At 57.0% G+C, this 18,409-nt stretch overlaps 3 protein-coding genes across 3 annotated transcripts; 1 reads left to right on the top strand and 2 right to left on the bottom strand.

The window, feature by feature from the left end:
• Window positions 1-7,394: 7,394 nt before the first annotated feature.
• On the top strand, window positions 7,395-8,927 carry BJ171DRAFT_574483 (uncharacterized protein; the record flags this gene model as incomplete). Its single annotated transcript, XM_053113718.1, has 1 exon — window positions 7,395-8,927. One exon carries the CDS (start codon window positions 7,395-7,397, stop codon window positions 8,925-8,927), a length of 1,533 nt encoding a protein of 510 aa, XP_052961721.1.
• A 1,591-nt stretch (window positions 8,928-10,518) lies between these two features.
• Window positions 10,519-14,968, bottom strand: BJ171DRAFT_590976 (uncharacterized protein; the record flags this gene model as incomplete). The annotated part of the gene is made up of 4 exons (XM_053114485.1): window positions 10,519-10,569; window positions 10,676-12,972; window positions 13,130-14,285; window positions 14,573-14,968. 4 exons carry the CDS (start codon window positions 14,966-14,968, stop codon window positions 10,519-10,521), a joined length of 3,900 nt encoding a protein of 1,299 aa, XP_052961720.1.
• Window positions 14,969-15,624: 656 nt separating this feature from the next.
• BJ171DRAFT_606417 (glycoside hydrolase superfamily) lies at window positions 15,625-17,876 on the bottom strand (the record flags this gene model as incomplete). Its single annotated transcript, XM_053115218.1, has 2 exons — window positions 17,431-17,876; window positions 15,625-17,189 (listed from the first exon to the last, which is right to left on the bottom strand). The coding sequence occupies exons 1-2, from the start codon at window positions 17,786-17,788 to the stop codon at window positions 15,625-15,627; spliced, it is 1,923 nt and encodes a 640-aa protein (XP_052961719.1). The 5' UTR covers window positions 17,789-17,876.
• Window positions 17,877-18,409: the final 533 nt, after the last annotated feature.

Raw genomic sequence — 18,409 nt, 5'->3', positions numbered from 1 at the left:
ACGTCACAGCCTGTGTGGCTGCAGAAGGGTCTCATCCAAGGCTCGGTCCTGAGTCCCCTTCTGTTCAGTGCCCACATTGACGACCTGCCTGGACTGCTCCGAGCCGAGGACGGACTTGTGCTTGCCTCCAGTCGCCACCACCGTCTCCGGGTCAACTCGCTCTGGTTTGCCGACGATGGTGTCCTCATCTGTCCGGCTGGCCGCACCCAGGCCATGCTGGACATCTGTGAGCGTCACAGTGTCGACAATCGCTACCGCTTCTCGCCTCCCAAGTGCGAGGTGCTGTACTCGGCCTGCAACGTCGACCAGCTCCATCCCGCCAAGCTGTACGGCACCGAGCTGCCCAAGGTCCTCCAGTTCCGCTACCTCGGTGTCATGGTCGACATTGACGGATTCCGCCCGGACCTCCAGTTCGACAAGCTCCTCCGCAAGGTCCACATGGTCACCGACACCGTGGTTGGACTTGGCATCACCCTCGGCAAGGTCTCGGCCAAGACCATCACCCAGGTCTACAAGACCTTTGTGCGGCCGACCCTCGAATACGGGATGGCCATGGACATCCCGGACCCGGCTCTGCGCGACCGCCTCGACGACGCCCAGATGACGGCCCTCCGCACCATGTTCCGCGTCGGCCCCGGCACTCCCGTCGGTGCCATGCACCTCAACTGCGGCCTCCCCAAGATGTCCGTCCGTGTCAAGATGCTGGCCCTGCAGAACTGGGCCCGCTGGGACGACCAAGTCTCTGACGGCGACAAGATGCTGTCGATGATCCTGCGCAACAAGATCATTGCGCCCTACCACCCCGACCAGTTCCTCGGCCAAGGAGTCCGAGCCGATCCGCACTGGGCCATGGTGGTCCGCCGACAAGAGGCCGACCACTCCCTCACGGCCACGGAGATCTACCGAGGCAAGACCCGACACCAGCCGCCGCCGCCCGGACCGCCCCGACCCCAGCCCGTCCCGATCAAGACCCTCATCTTCGAGGACCACATGAAGAACGGCTTCGACCGCTCCAAGCAGCTCACCGCCGCCTGCACCCCGTCGACCAAGATGTCGGGACTCTGGGAGGCTCGCGGGTACCAAGGATCCATGGTCATGCTCATGTTCATGGTCCGATGGCGACTCGGTGCTCTCCCAGGCCACTTCAGGTTCGGATACCGCAAGTGCAAGAACCTGGCTCGACACGGATCCGGGATCGACTTGACCAGGACCCACGCACAGCAATGTGTGGATCCGCATCAAGTCCTGGTCCGCAAGGTCGCAGCCCTCAAGACGGCCCACCCGACTTGGGTGGAAAGTGGTATAGCCGGAGTGGGACCAGTGGACAAGCTGCTGGACCTGCTCTCTTTCGATCGCACTCCCCCTCGCACTCGCACCCCTCCCGCACTTGGATCGCTTGCTGCTCATGTACCCGCTCCCCGCACTGCCTTCCGAGCATTCGCACTTGGTGCACACCCAGTACCAGCACCCACTCCCACAACCAGTGTAGTCCCACCCTTGCAGTCTCTCCCTGCACCCTCATCACAGCGTAGTATAGTGCCAGCACTTGTCACTCCACCACCCCGACCTCCCGTCGATCCTGCTATTCCCTTGTGGGAACTGCTTGAAAATGTGTTCACCCGCTTGGTCTCAGACCTTGTGGGCAGCTGAGGCAGCACTAGGCTGCAACAGGAGTAAATAGGCTTGCCTGTGTACTCAACGTGCCGGGGTACCAACCTGTTGGACCTGATGGCTTGTCTTCTTAAATAAAGTTGACTATAGTAACAAAAAAAAAAAAAAACTAGGGATCCTGAAGGCAATGTTCGACAGGACCCAAGTCCGAGTTGCAAGCAAAGGACGCCGGTCGGAACCAGTGTGGCTCCAGAAGGGGCTGATCCAAGGTTCGGTACTTAGTCCGCTCTTGTTCAGTGCGTTTATTGACGATCTGCCCGAGATCCTCAGGCACAAGATCGGACCCCAAGGCTCAACCCCACATCAAGACGTCCAGCTGAGAATCAACGGCCGGTCGTCGATCAGAGTCAATTCGCTCTGGTTCGCAGACGACGGAGTGCTGATCGGGTCCCCGGGATCGACCCAAAGACTCCTGGCACTCTGCGAACAACACAGCATTGACAATCGGTATAGGTTCGCACCCAAGAAGTGTGAAGCCATCTTCTCGGCCGCAAACCCCGATCGGTCTGATGGCATCTATCTCTACGGAGAGAAGCTGCCAGAGGTCCAAGAATACAAGTACCTCGGTGCGATCATCGATGTGGATGGTTTCAGAGTTAGTCGCCAGATCGACCACTTGATCGACAAGACCAAGATGGCGACAGACTACATGATCAAGGTCGGAGCCCGACTGGGAACGGCATCGGCAAGGACGCTTGTCAGAGTCTATCGGACCTTCATTAGACCGACACTCGAATACGGACTGGCCCTGGACCTCCTCCCAAGCGACCAGCAGGACCGTATCGACGAAGCACAGATGACGGCCCTCCGCACACTCTTCCGCGCAGGACCAGGGACATCGATAGGAGCAATGCACATCAGCTGTGGACTACCAAAGATGTCGATGCGAGCAAAGATACTGGCACTCCAGACATGGGCAAGATGGGACGACGAGATCGCAGACAACTCAAAGATGATATCGATCGTCCTCAGAAACACCCGCTCACCCCCGTTCACAGGCGAGCAATTCCTTGGACACAAGCTGTTGCAAGACAAACACTGGCAACGACTAATGGCCAGGCAGGACACCAATCCTGAATTGACAGCGACCGAGGCCTTCCTTGGAACGGAAGCGTCGGCCTTAAGGAAGAAGGACAAAACCATAGGGACACAAAGGAGCTGGTTCCACCCGTTCCTCGACCCCGATAGACCACTACTCTGCAACAACCCAGAGTGGACACTGCGACTAGCCCGGGACCTACGGAAGAACAGGTATCTTCGAGCATTCCCAGACCCGGCTAACGGACGAGCACGACATCGACAGCGAGCCCAGGCTGCCCAAGAGGACGACTTGGCGATCCCTCTGCGAGAAGCCATCCTCACAGAACACATGAGGACAGCGTTCAAACGAGACCAACAACTCACAGCTGCATGCACACCGACAACCTCGATGTCGGCACTGTGGAGAGCCGAGGGATACACAGGTAGTCAGCCTATCCTCGAGCTAATGATTCGATGGCGACTTGGGATATTCCCAGGACACACCAAGGGAGGAAGCAGACCCTGCCGATGGTGCTCCAAGAACGGAATCAAAGTAGACCTTAACCGTTCCCACGCTCAAAGATGCGTCGACCCCAAAGGCATCTTGGCAAGAAAGGTCAACGAACTCGCACGGACCCACCCAAGCTGGGTCAAACCCACAGTCGAAGGAGTGGGGCCTATAGACATGCTGCTTGACTTGCTGGAGTTTGAAGCCAAGAAGGATAGAGAAGAGCAACAGCAGCACACTGGTGTGGGAACCCAAACACCAGGGAGAGAGAGACATGGCAATAACAATAATAATCACTCGGTGGGGAAGCGAGGGGAGAGACCGGGGCTTTTGATCGCATCAATAGTCTCGGATACAGATGATGACACTGGCATCAGTGATGCTGATGTAGACGACGACTTTGATGATCGAGATCGGCTCTGGAGCTCTCTACCGGGAGTGATTGCTCGGATGGGGAGGCTCCGACTGACTGGCCCCGAAGTGGACTCGGACCTTGGCTCTGAAGTCAGCTCAGTGTCAGACTACGACATTGACTTTGACTTCTTGGTAAGAACCGACCCAACGCCGAGACCAATCTGGGACGAGCTTGACGAACTGTCTCTCGATAGTGGAAGACACTACTGCTGGGACACTGACCAGAGTTTGGACTTAGTATCCCACTCCGATCATAGTGGGGACCTAGTGCCTCACTCTGACCTTGGTGGGGACTTAGTACCTCACTCCGACCAGAGTGTGGACTTAGAGCCCCACCACCCCGAACCGAGCTCAGACCTTGCCTCGGGGTCGAACTGGGGAGGAACCTCAGAGTCAGTCTCAGAGTCTGGCTCAGAGTACTCCCCTGATGGCAACCAAGACTCCCTCCCGAACCGAGACCGAAACCGGGCCAGGGAGACGAATAGACATCCAGTCCCCGGCCCTGAACCGAGAGTGGTTCCCACGCCCTCCCAAGGACGAAGTACTGACCCGATCCCAGAGTCCGACGATGACTTGGGACTAGGTCAGACCCCAGGATACGAGATAAATCCCGAGTACCCCTCCCACAGACAAACTCACACTCCCTTGAGGGCAAGTCAAGACCCAACACCGCACAGCAAACCCTGGAGTGGGTTCGAGTTGATACTAGAGGGAGACTTGGATAAACCAACCCCCGACATCCCTGAGAGGGACCTGGAAACGTGCGACTCCCTCTGGGAGTTATTAGAGGGAGTGTTCACCCGCATGGCTCGCCGTGTGGGCTGGAGAGTCGGCGAAGGCCGCAACAGGGGTGTATGAGCGAGCTTGGCCACCCACTGCCGGGTATCCTGCGATACTGATGGCATGTTGAATATTCCTGAATATACAACTATCAAAACAAAAAAAAAAAACCGCCTCGACGACGCCCAGATGACGGCCCTCCGCACCATGTTCCGCGTCGGCCCCGGCACTCCCGTCGGTGCCATGCACCTCAACTGCGGCCTCCCCAAGATGTCGGTCCGTGTCAAGATGCTGGCCCTGCAGAACTGGGCCCGCTGGGACGACCAAGTCTCTGACGGCGACAAGATGCTGTCGATGATCCTGCGCAACAAGATCATTGCGCCGTACCACCCCGACCAGTTCCTCGGCCAAGGAGTCCGAGCCGATCCGCACTGGGCCATGGTGGTCCGCCGACAAGAGGCCGACCACTCCCTCACGGCCACGGAGATCTACCGAGGCAAGACCCGACACCAGCCGCCGCCGCCCGGACCGCCCCGACCCCAGCCCGTCCCGATCAAGACCCTCATCTTCGAGGACCACATGAAGAACGGCTTCGACCGCTCCAAGCAACTCACCGCCGCCTGCACCCCGTCGACCAAGATGTCGGGACTCTGGGAGGCTCGCGGGTACCAAGGATCCATGGTCATGCTCATGTTCATGGTCCGATGGCGACTCGGTGCTCTCCCAGGCCACTTCAGGTTTGGATACCGCAAGTGCAAGAACCTGGCTCGACACGGATCCGGGATCGACTTGACCAGGACCCACGCACAGCAGTGTGTGGATCCGCATCAAGTCCTGGTCCGCAAGGTCGCAGCCCTCAAGACGGCCCACCCGACTTGGGTGGAAAGTGGTATAGCCGGAGTGGGACCAGTGGACAAGCTGCTGGACCTGCTCAGTTTCGATCGCACTCCCCCTCGCAGTCGCACCCCTCCCGCACTTGGATCGCTTGCTGCTCATGTACCCGCTCCCCGCAATGCCTTCCGAACATTTGCACTTGGTGCACACCCAGCACCACCACCCACTCCCACACTTAGTGTAGTCCCGCCCTTGCAGTCTCTCCCTGCACCCTCATCACAGCGTAGTATAGTGCCAGCACTTGTCACCCCACCACCCCGACCTCCCCTCGATCCTGCTGTTCCCTTGTGGGAACTGCTCGAAAATGTGTTCACCCGCTTGGTCTCAGACCTTGTGGGCAGCTGAGGCAGCACTAGGCTGCAACAGGAGTAAATAGGCTTGCCTGACTACTCAACGTGCCGGGGTACCAACCTGTTGGACCTGATGGCTTGTCTTCTTGAATAAAGTTGACTATAGTAACAAAAAAAAAAAAATCGTGACGAGCTCCCCGACGAGGAACAAGACATCTCTTGCTTCCTGCAGTACACCAAGCACTGCATCGTCAATGGTGTTTCGGCCAGCACTTCTCGAGAACCAGCAGAGACGCCCGTAGGCTCCACCCTTCGCTTCTTTGCGCGACACTCGACTCCCCTTCGTCTGAAGAGAAAGTCCCCTCCACGTCAGAGTCCCGAGCCCGCCGCCGAGGGTGCCAGAGCTTCGCCCAGCTTCCCTCCTCGATCTCGCCGCCGACTTTCGAGCCCCGATGTCTCTATAGAGGTCGTCATTGAAACCACAGAGCAGCCGAGCACCACGGTCAAGTTCGAAGATCCAATGATAATGCTCAGACTCAAGAACCTTTGGCTGCAAAACGAGCTCCTTCGCGAACGCATCAAGACCGAGCGAGTCCTCCGTGAGGAAAAGGTCGCTGCCATCAGACGCGGCGACCCCACAACTTCCTCCTATTAGCTCAATGTGATCAATATATCGCACCATTTGGTCCCTTGACTTGTTATCTGTCCCTGAGTCGGATGCTGTGTCCCTGTTGTGACATGCGCTGGATGGGGTTTGGATTTTCACTCAAAAGCATAAGCATCCGCCATCGGCCTGCATCCCAACCGGCCCGCCTCACGATATCCAGAAACTTTTGCGAAGACATCCCATACCTCATCTGATACAACTAGACCTTCGACCACAATCCGTGCATCTCCTCGGTGATCACACTCTTCAACAGCATGGTGCGGGCCGTTTATGTCTCGATCTGTCGTCAGCTCACATATACCACATGGATGCTCTCAAGCTGGCCCATCCCAGCGCACAAGACACTCCTGTGCAGCTTCTGCGTCCGCCTCTTCCACAGCCTGTGGATGCCGATGGCGACCACCCCATGCTGTCCAGAAGCATGAAATGTGTCAAGAAGCCGCCCAAGCACAGCCGGATGGAGAGGAGCCTCCTTCCCCGCCTCCGTGCCGACGGGACCATCGAGGATCGCCGACTGCAGCTTCCCTTCCTCTGCGACACCCGCATCATGCGGACCAAGACTGGCAAGTTCTACATCGTGGTCTCGGAGCCACTTGTCCGTCCGGGCGAAAACCAAGCCCAGGACACGGGACGAGTACACGAGCAAGACATGCACTCGGTGCGGGCACATCAAGCGGGACCTGGGAGCAGCCAAGGTGTATCATTGCAGGGAGTGTGGGTTGATGATAGATCGCGACATCAATGGGGCTCGTAACATTCTGTTGAAGAATGCGAGCTCGGAGGACATTCTTGGCGAGGGCATGGTGTAGCCTCGCAAACACCCCATGGACCCAAACTGGCGGTGCTTGGTGCAGCAGGTTGGGGCCATAGTGTCGGTGTCGATGTGGAATTGGTTGGAATGGCTATTACATCTTGCCTTGGCGAGAATGCAGGACTCGATACGATGTTCGATTCCATGATCGATTTTATGTATGTGGCAGTGTATGTGGCAGTACTTGTACAACAGCGAGTCCAGCCAGCAAACCATCGGATCGAGCCAGGCTTGTGTGTGTGTGTTAGATGGCCAGTGTTTGGTTTGCTTCGCCACAAATTCCCTCACTGTCTCCTGTCCAGCTCCGTCACCACTTGTCTCCATCCAGTCTCCGTCAACATGGCCAGCATGAACGAGCCTGCTTCAACCACAGCATCATCAGCCACTCAGCAAACCCAAGCTGAAGACAGAGCAGCCTCGTCGATGCCTGATATCACCCAACTCTCGCTCGAACACAACCCAGACATTTTCACCATCATATGCTGCAATGAGAGTTTCTGGCTTGCCCTCGACCTGAACACGATCAAGACCCTCCTCCGAGTGTGCAGGCGTGCCCGTCCCCTTCTGAGCTTCAGGATAGCTCGCTTCCATCACTGGTGTCGGAAGGAAGGACTGTGTCGTCCAGACGGATCGCTGCGGATCGGCCTCACACCCAGTGACCAGATCACTCTCTCCCTGCACCGCAAGAATCAAGAGACAACTGAACGATCCTGGCTCGTTGCCCAAGCCGACAAAGGCAACGCTGCCGCATCGTATTTCTTGGCAAGAATCCTTCAAGTCGATGTCGCTCGCCAGCGGTATATGGACAAGCACAAGGAGCAAGCTATCCGCCAGCGAATCTTCCGCCATCTGGAGAATGCCGCCAACGCACACCACACGATGGCAATGTTCCACCTGGCTGACTTCTATCACGATGGCATTGGTGTCAACCGAAATTTCACCAAGGCTGCCGAACTGTATCGTGATCTTGCAGAACGCGGAATCCCTCAGGCCCAAATAACCCTCGGTCAATGCTACGAGATTGGCGAAGGTGTCGATCAAGAGTATAACACAGCCATCGAGTGGTATTCCAAGGCTGCAGACCAGGGCAGCGAAGACGGCCGCTTCCACATTGTGTTCCTCCGTGGCTGGCTTTCGCTGATCAGCCATGGTGTCGAACATTGCGATGTCGATGCCTTTAACCATTGGCAGGAGGTCAGCACCCAATCCACCCACCCAATCATCAAACCCATCGCCACCCACATGGTCGGATGGATGCACTACCTTGGCCGGGGCACCGTTCAGGACAAACAGAAGGGTACAAAGATCATCCGCGATAACAAATCGGATGAGTTCAGGCTGGGTGAGGACAAGTGTCTTACAAAGTTCTTTGGGACGCGTGCCGACTCCAACTCCCACGCAGCCCGCAAATTCTTCAATCTCTGCCGGCTGGGATCGGACCACGACTGGCTGTGTCGACACCTCATGACTGTGTGTCTGTACTATGGATTCGGAACCACCAAGGACCAGAAGAAGGCAGCCGGTAACTTTGAGCAACTCGCCAACGAAGGCCGCAGCGACAGTCAATATTGGATCGGAGAGTGCTGCTACTGGGGTGTGGGTGTATCGCAGGACCACAAGAAGTCATTCGAGTGGTTCTGCAAGTCGGCCAACCAAGACAACTCATATGGGCAGAATATGGTTGGTTTTTGCTACTATTATGGAATTGGAGTCACCGAGGACTACACCAAAGCAGCCAAGTGGTATCGCAAATCAGCCGAGCAGGGAAATCGATACGGACAATTTTTTCTTGGCGAGTGTTACCAGTTCGGCTATGGTGTCCCCAAGAACATCGACACCGCCTTCGTCTGGTTCCAAAAGTCCGCCGACTAGGGAAACAATGTTGCCATCAACCAACTCAAGCAACTCGGCAAATGGGAAGGTTTTGATCCCCGAGTCCCTCCCATGTTCCACTCCCAAAGTAATAAGCTACATTATCCAACATCCAACAAAATTGCGCCGCCCACACCCATCCCTGACACCATGATACCAAAGAGTGGACTTGCAAAGTAATCCCGAGAAAGCGGCAATGGCCGATTGGTGTTGTATTTGACATCCGGTACATCCAATACATCCAATTCATCCAATACATCCAATATACAACAGTGCTGTCCCATAAGAATCGCTGATGTTGATCGACCGAGTGAGCATCGAATGACTCGACAACGACAACTCCACCACGACAATCGATACTCGTTCTGCAGCCATGGATGTCTAAAGAGTGAGCACGATCCAGACCATCCCTCGCCACATGGAACCGGAGAAAGCAGGTCCGCTCCATCAAGCTCGCCATGTACTTTATGGACCACGAAGGGCAAGTACCACATCCTCTCGATCCACATCGGCCAGGACACCAGCGTCATCAAGAGCGACCTTGTCCGTATCTATGCCCATCTCGACGCCAAAGCCCATGACCTTGCCCAGTTCACCGACAAGGACGATGCCACCATGGTCAACCCCAGCACCAACTCGCACATCCGTGTGATCCTGTCCGTCAAATCACTCAAATGATAGCCGCCAGGGCGACCACTCGAGATCCACCACAATATCCACACCATCCTGGTGCCGTTCATCCACTCCGATTTGTGATGAAGACACCACCCACATAATCTACTTCGCTGGCTATGCAAAGGACCATATCCTGGAGACCTGTATCAACTGTGGTGCCATCATCCCTCCATCCAAGTCACCGCTCGCTGCCACCATCAACACAGCGAGATCAACCACGAAGTCGCAGCGATGGATCGTATCCGCCAGCAGCACCCGGACCAGCACATCTTCAAGGACTGCACCATATTCAACCACTCCAACAACATTGTGCAGTACAACAACATGCATATCGACATGCTTGACGGCAACAGCATCGAGGACCCGCAGATCTTCTTGGCAGGCCCACTCATATTCAGCAAGAACGCCGAGATTGAGAGCGCCTTCAAGTGCTGCCTGACCGCAGCGAAGCAAGAGCACAGCCAGGAGCATGATCTCGGCGTGCCTTTGAAGTGGATACTGTCCCACTCTTCCTGGAATAGGTGTGATCGGAATGATTTATGAAATGGTCCTGTATTGCCGGACCAGATCGAACGACTCTTCACTGTATCCTCTCCTCTGCACTCGGTTTGACCCTGCTACATTACAACGCAGCCGATCTGGCAGACCCTCGTTGTCGCTACCCCGACATCCTCAACCACGGATTCCGCCCTCGATCTCTTGGCAGCTGACTCGTTGGCATTGTAATCAGACACTGGCTCCTGTGCTCTTACTTTCTCATCGGCCTCGACACCGTTTGCATCTCCAGTATCTTTTGGCATTGTTTTCTCGATCTCTTCCTCATTCTCATCAGTGGCTCCAATCCCGTTGTCGTGCTCAGCAGGAATCACGAATGATGCGCACGAGTCGTCTGCTTGATGTTGTTTCGCTGGCGCAACTACATTTGGGTCCCCGGCAGCACCGTCCATTCCTTGACCGTCGCAATCAACTTTGGCGACATCGTGCATGGCCAGTTGCATGGCCTTGTCCTCTTCAACCTGTTTCATACACTCTCCGACCATAGCAAATATAGGGTGATCCGTACTATCCAGGACCTTGGAGAATATATCGAGGGCCTCCTGGTACCTCTGCTGGGCCTCTTCCAAGCGCCCGCAGCCGTGTTCGGCATTGCCAAGGTTGACAAATATGCTCGCAACGTCAACGTGTTCGCGGGACTTGTGCAGTCGAAGGGCGACATCGAGCGCCTCGAGATGATACTTCACGGCTTCTTCAAAGGAGGACTGTGCAGACAAAGCCAGGCCGATATTGTTGAGTGTTTCTGCGACTAGCTGGTGTTCTCTGGTGCCAAGCAGCCTGACGGCCAGTTCCAGCAAGTCGCTGTTATATGTCTGAGCCTGAACAAAGCGGCTGTGTTCGCCTGCCAGTTTGGCCATTGTGTGAAGCAGCTTCATCGTGGCGGCCTCATCGCCGTTTGACTTGCGGATGACCAAGACCTCTTGGAGCGCCTCCAGAGCCTCGTCGACATCGTCCAGATCTTCAGCCATCTCAGCAATACTGTCAAGAGAGCGCACAACGTTGCGATGATTTCGGTTCTCATCGATCTGCATCTGTATCTCAATGACTTCCTGGAAAGCAGCAGTGGATTCTCGGTAGCGGCTCTGGCTGCGGTAGATCTCGGCCATATTCATGATTGTCCTGGCAACTTTTGGATGCTGCTTGGAGCCGTGCACCGTGATCAGAATGTCACGGGCTTCCCCAAGGTGTGCAATGGCTTCGTCGCTGTGACCACGGTTCCATTCAACTGCCGCAATGTTATTGATCGACTCGGCAACATCGGGGTTCAGCTTGGTGCCAAAGATCTTGATACGCAGATCGAGCGCTTCCCGCAGGTACTCCATTGCTTGATCGAGCTTTCCCTCGACGCGGGCATCACACCCCAGGTTGTTGAGCAAGAGAGCGACATCCTCATGCTCTCGAGTCCCATACACCTTGACATAGATGTCGAGGGCTTGCAGGTAGAAGCCGCGGGCTTGATCAAACATATTCATATCGCCAACAATCGATGCCATCCTGACCAGAATCGAGGCGATCTTGGGGTGGTCGCGGGTGCTGTATACACTCGCTGCCATCTCCATGGCTTCGAAATACCGTGACAAGGCGCCGACGGGATCGTCTTGGGACTTGGAAACATCGCCAATGTTGCAGAGGGCCGTGATGATGAGGGGATGGGGCTTGTTTTGAAAGACCTTTCGAAAGATGGTCAGTGCTTCCATGTGCAGGGCAAGCGATTGTGCGGTAAGACCCTGACAGCTTGCAAGGGTGCCGAGGTTGGTCAAGGCCGTGGCAACGTCGGAGTGCTCCCTTGTCCCGACGCTCCTGACGGTAATGTCAAGCGACTCTTTGAGATAATTGGCTGCGCTCTCGTATTGCCCAAGATGCAAGGCTACGATGCCGAGTTCCCCAAGGGTCGTGGCGATATCGAGATGCTCGCGTGTTCCAAACACCCTGAGGCGGATATCGAGCGCCTGTTGAAGATACTCGAGTGCCACCTGGTAGCGAGTTACTTTCAGGGCGGCTGATCCCATGTTGGAGAGCACGGTCCCAATGGTAATGTCGCTGCTGGTCTCTGGAAACCTGATCATGAGATCATACGCCTCTTGATAGAGCTCAAAACTCTCCTTGAAACGGCCTTGGTCTTGCAAGATACCTGCCAGGCCGTTGAGCGTCGTGGCAACAAGAGGATGCTCGCGGGTTCCAATACTCTCGATCATGATATCGAGCGATTCTTGCATGTGCGCTGCCGCTTCGGGGAGGCGCCCCAGGTTTCTGAGGGAATCACCGGCATTGCCGATAATCCGGGCGACCGCAAGGTTTCGCCGGGTTCCAAACAGGTTGGAAAGAAGGTCTATCGCCTCCTCAAAGTACTTGAGTGCATCCTCGTGGCGTCCCAGCGCAGAATAGAGGACGGCCATGTTGCTCATATTGGCGGCGACATCGCTATGATGTCGTGTGCCGTGGAAAGCAATGATCTTTGGCAACAGCAACGTGAAGATGCTCTCTGCTTCCCGATAGGCGCCTCTGGACTCGGTGACGCGACCCATGCGGGTGAGGACCTCAAAGTGGAGTCTCTTGGTGAGGATGTCGGGAACAGTGTTGCGGGCATATAGGTCGAGGTGGCGACCAAGCTCCAAGTCCTTGCGATTGCATGGAATCTTGATCCTATCTAGGAGCGCTTCGCCAGTGGCATCTTCGATCCGGTCGCTGTTGAGCTCGCCATGTTCGACGACCCACTCGTGGGCGACTCTCTGCGTCAGCGAGTGCGTGTAGTACTGCTCGTCGGGCCCGGGCCGGAGCAGACCACTCTCGCACACCATTTTGACGAGATGGGCAGCTGGACAGAGATATGGTTCGTCAATCACCATCAGTCATTCGTGTGTTTGTGCATTCATCGCCAATTACTCATCGCTTGGGCATTCGCTTGCCATTCATCCACGCCGTCAAGCATATTCGCCCACACCCCTCGCACAACTCTGCCGTCACTCACTCACCATCGGCCGAGAGCTCCATCTTCTGCGCAATCGCTGTGATCAGCTCGAGAGGAATGTCGTCTGGCGCCAGCAGGCTGATCGCCCCAAACAGCCGACATGCCTCGACTCCCACTGCACCCTTCTTCAGCAGCGTGCTCATCGACAGATCCACGATCACCTTGAGCGACGACCGGGTCTCGTCTTCGCCATCCTGCTCCTCGAGTGCCTGGGCAAACTGCGCCTCGATCTCGTCGATCGGCGTGTCGTTGCATTCGGCATAGATCCGCACCGTCTGGATCACGAGGGGATATCCGTTGATCCGGTCCATGAGCTTTCGGAGCGTTGCTCGGTCCTGGTCGGTGCCCACCTTCACGGCAATCATTGGCGATGTCGCCAGGATGTAGTCAAAGGCTGTCTCGTTCTTCCACGACTCGAGGCGGAGTGGAGCCTGCTGGAAGTCGTCAAGCTTGGCCCCGAGGGCCGTGAGGAAGGGTCCTTCGTCGAGAGCCGACAACCGGGTCGTCACAACGACGTCGCCGCTGAATCCGGCCGCGACAGAGTGCTCAAACACCGAGTCGACCACGGCCATGTCGTCCACATTGTCGAGGACCAGGAGATACTCGCGGCTCTGGGAGAGGATCCGAGAGGCATGCTGCTTGATCTCGCCGGGCTTGATGTGCGGAAAGATGTCGACCAGGCTGTCGAGGGCCGTCGATTCGGTCGCGCAGTTGACCCAGTAGATGCGGCTGTACTGCGGCTTGATGCCGACAGTTTCGAGCTTGAAGCCGTCGAGTTCGCCGTCGTTGCTGACGGCAAGAGTGCCCATCATGAACTGGAGGAACTGGCGAGCCAGGACGGACTTGCCCATGCCGCCCATGCCCGAGACGACGGCGCGACCAGTCAGGGTGACCTGACGAAGGAGCGAGTCCAGATGGCCCATGTCGCCGAGGAACAGGTTGTCGACATAGTACTTTGTGGGGATGGCGTCGCGGAGACCGGGGTTGGAGAAGATGGGGCTGAAGAGGGTGAGCAGACGGTAGAGACGCTTGTGGGGCTGGTCGGGGCGGAAGCCGTACATCTGGATCTGGTTCATGCGGTCGATGGTGTGCTTGAGCGAGGCAAACTTGGGGTCGCTGGGGAAAGACATCATATACGGCTTGAAGTCAATGTAGCCACCCTGCGAGAGCGAGCGAGTGAGTGAGTGAGTGAGTGAGTGAGTGAGTGAGTGAGTGAGTGAGTGAGTGAGTGAGTGAGTGAGTGAGTGAGTGAGTGAGTGAGTGAGTGAGTGAGTGAGTGAGTGAGTGAGTGAGTGAGTGAGTGAGTGAGTGAGTGAGTGAGTGAGTGAGTGAGTGAGTGAGTGAGTGAGTGAGTGAGTGAGTGAGCGAGTGGCATCCGATATGGGCCCTGCATATCAGATCATGTCCGATGATGGCATGATGCCAGGTCGTCCAGATGGATACCCACATCCTCCAGAGTCGCAATGCACAGCGGCAGGACAGGCAGGTCTGGCTTGGCATCCTTGAGATCCAGGGCTGTCCTGATTTCGTCGACGACGCTGTCGGGTTCGCCCTGGTCGGCGAGTTCCTTCATTCCGTTCATGGACGACTTGCTGACGAGCAGGACGGCAACGGCGCTGCCGGGAAGGGCATCGGTGGAGACGCCAGCTGTCCCGTCGAGACAGTCCGAGTCGAGAAAGACCGAGATGGGCTCGCCATGGCGACGCTGGCCGACCGAAGCCAGGAGGCGCTTGAGGTCTCGGGCAATCTGCTCGTCGGATGAGCGCCGATGCGAGAGGAAGAAGGCATGCTTGGGCCCGTGCGTGGGGCACTGGAACGGCTCGCTACCAGCGGCAGATGACATCGTATGCGATGAGTTGAGCGATGGGATGGGCGACGGTGTTGCAGTGCGAACGAAAGCCCCTCTTATACATCGAGCGCCCGGGGTGACTCAGCAACAATACCCTGGGGTTGCTGTATTCTTGGTGCTGTGCCAGCCGGCCATCGATTCCAGTCTCCAGCCCAACCACGAGGACAGAGGCAATCGCGTGCTGCCACACCAACGCCACCCGTGAATGCCTCGGATCTGAACATCGCATCGCACTGATACAGTGCTCGCCTGCATCTGTGGCGGATCGCCGGGCTGTGGCTCCGGCCTGGCACGGATGCAGATTCAGCCTATTCTCTTCGCAGCCCCACTAGGCTCGGGCTCATCTGGCTGGGCTGACCTCCAACCCACAGAGCAGAGTTACGTCGGTCAGCATCGATCCGCAGGTCCGCACGGTACCGCTGACCACGCACCGATCTCAACAACCAAACTAACAGCGAATGTGTTGCGTTGTATGGCATTGTATTGTCAAGATTACACCCTCGCTTCAGATCAGCAAAGGCGTCACAGCACAGAGAAACCCGCAGTCGCATCATTAGATGGGGAGACAAAGTATTATCATAGGAGATCAGAAACCCATCACAAGCGGCGCACTAATGGACAGGGAGAGAGAGTTTTGAATGTCATCCAGCCTAGTAGGGATAGGGAGTGGGCTTGGGGACAACGTGGGTGAACGAGTTGGTGTTGTAGGAGGCGGCGATCTTGCAATAGTCGGCCTCGTCGCCGGTGGGGAAGTGAGCACCAACGGTGGTGTTGAGAGGAGAGCCGTTGTGGCCGGTGAGGGGCTCGCCAGGGAAGCAGCACTCGTGAGTCTTCTGGCCGGGAGTGGCAAGGTTGGCATCACACCACTCAGTACGGAAGACGGTGCCCTCCTGGTTACCGAGGTAAGAGAGATCGGCAGCGGCGATCTGGAGCTCGTTGATGAGGGTGGTGCGGAAACGTTCGAGACGAGCAGCGGTCTTGACGGCATCGTAAGCAGGAGCTGCATGGCCAGACCAGTAGCGCTCGGCGAACACAGAGGTACGGGGGAAGACGTAGCGATCGAGGTTGTGGCGCTTGATGGTCTCGGTCCACAGCGCAACCGAACCGCCAATGACGGCCTTCTTGGCAGAGTCGGTCAAGCCGGCGGTGGTGTCGTAGTTGTAGATGAACGTCCAGTTGTGCCACTGGCCGGGAAAGGTGGCATAGCCTGGGAGATTGAGGGCACTGTCAGGAACGGTACGCTCAAAAGTGCTCGTGCACCAGCGAGCCGTGGGAGAACAGTCGAGGTAGTAAACGCTGGAAGGAGAGGCGATGATGTTGGTGAAGCCCTGGTCGGCAAAGTTCTGGATGGCCGAGTTGTCGCCCTGCCAGTTCCAGATGTAGGTGTCCTTGGGGATGATGTTCTGGACGTTGAAGTCGGTGACAATGTCGTCCCAGGCACCGTAGAGCTTGTTGTTTGTCTCGGCGATCTGGAGGAGCTTGGGCTCGGCCTGAGCCATGACCTCGTAGATACCATTGACATCAACAGAGTCCCAGCTGTCGGGAGTGGTGCCATAGACACGGTAGTTGAACTCATCGTGGCCAAAGTGAACAATGGGGTCCTCGAACCAGGCACCAACCTCAGCAACAAGCTGGTTGAAGAATTCGAGAGCAGCCTGGTTGGTCAGATCGATCTGGCCGCAAGGAGGCTGGTTGCACCATTGGGTGCCCCACATGACGGCACCGGTAGAAACATTGTTGGCATCGCCGTTGCGTCCATCCCAGGGAGCGTGGTTGAGACCCACAACGAAGGAAGGATTGGCAGCGGCGAAGACGGCGTTGTGGCCGATGGCCTCGAACTCGGGAATGACACGGACGTTGCGCTGGAAGGCATACTGGACGATGTCACGGACATCCTGCTCGGTGTAGACCTTGGGGTTGCCGTTGGCATCCTTGAAAGCCGTGGCCTTGAGCTGGGGGTACGAGGGCCAGTCGATGGGGAACGACTGGGAGTCGTAGATGTGCCAGTGGAAGACGTTGATCTTGGAGTAGGCCAGACCGTCGATTATGCGCTTGATGTCCTCGATAGGGAAGAAGTTGCGGGCAGTGTCGAGCATGAGACCACGGAAGGCATAGGCGGGAGCGTCGTTGACGGTGGCAGCAACGACCTGACCACTGCTGGTGACGAGCTGGGAGAGGGTCTGGAGGGCGTAGATGGCGCCGACCTGGGTGTTGGCTGTTGTGTGGGAGTGGGAGCGGGATTGTGCAGTTGATGGCAGGGACAGTGAATGGGACAGTATCAAGGTCAGTGAGTGCGACAGTATCAAGGTCAGTGAGTGCGACATACACATCATGGTGAGCGTGACATGGCCGCGGTCAAGGACGTGGACAATCAGATCGTGCATCGCAGGACAATCGATCATGAGCCACATCTCATCCATCCTGATCAGAGTGCATCGCCGTGGCACACAACTCACCCTTGACGTTGACACCGCTCGAGCTCACATCGAGGGTGTACGATTCATCGGCACCGACGAGGTCCTTGGCGGCAAATCCCTCATCCTTGGCAATCGAGACAGTGACCTTGAGCGAGTTCTTGGCCTTGGAGGCAGAGAAGCGCGAGCGGGCCGAGGCCTGGAGACGGCCAAAGGCAGCAACAACGTTCTCGTTGTTCTGGCTGTTGTCAGCGAGAGTGAAGCCACGGGCGCTGATGAGGGCCTTCTTGTCGGTGACCTGGGCGGGGTAGGGCCAGAGGTAGTCGCCGGCAGCGTGGGACTGGGCAGCGACGGCACCGGCAAAGGCAAAGACGGCAGCAGCGGCTCTGAATGAGACCATTGTGAGGAGTTGAGAAGAGGGGAGGGAGAGGAGCGTCGGCAGTGAGGGATGCGGACCGTCCAAGGCCGCGCGGCGATGGAGTTTATATGCGAAACTGGACACCGAGGTGGTTTGGGGCAGAGACGTGTCTTTCAGGAGATGGCTTCAAACCTACCAGGCTCCTGCGTGGGCAAGCCCTGCATCCCACGCAAGCGGCATGATCAAATTTGGCGGAGGAGGGGGCATGCTCTCATCAGCTGATGCTGCTCGGCATCAAAATTTTCAGCCCTGACGACCCTGGTGCATCACCGGACAAGTGGGCGGGGGTATGGGTGGAGCGAGCCCGGGGTGCAAGCGGAAGCTGTAGCGAGTGAAGAGTACACCGGGACGCCATGGACAGACGACGCAAGACCGGTGATGGTCGAGGGCAGGCAGGCAGGGTCCGGTGCCTCACACAGAGACCCCAGGTGACCACCAATGCCACCTGCACCATGGAATGTCGCCCGGGTGATAGGCTGGACCACGGGTTTCCCCAGGAGTAGCCGCCGTGGGAAACCAGGGATGTGCCTGCGGCGAAAGCCCAGATCGAGCACAAGTGACGGGCTTGGCGCCCACGGTGGTCAAACCTTGTTTCTGGGTCAC

The sequence above is a fragment of the Polychytrium aggregatum genome, assembly GCF_025602895.1.
Source record: "Polychytrium aggregatum strain JEL109 chromosome Unknown BJ171scaffold_134, whole genome shotgun sequence".
NCBI classification, from domain to species: Eukaryota; Fungi; Chytridiomycota; class Chytridiomycetes; order Polychytriales; genus Polychytrium; species Polychytrium aggregatum.
This window is presented reverse-complemented; position numbering and strand designations above follow the sequence as displayed.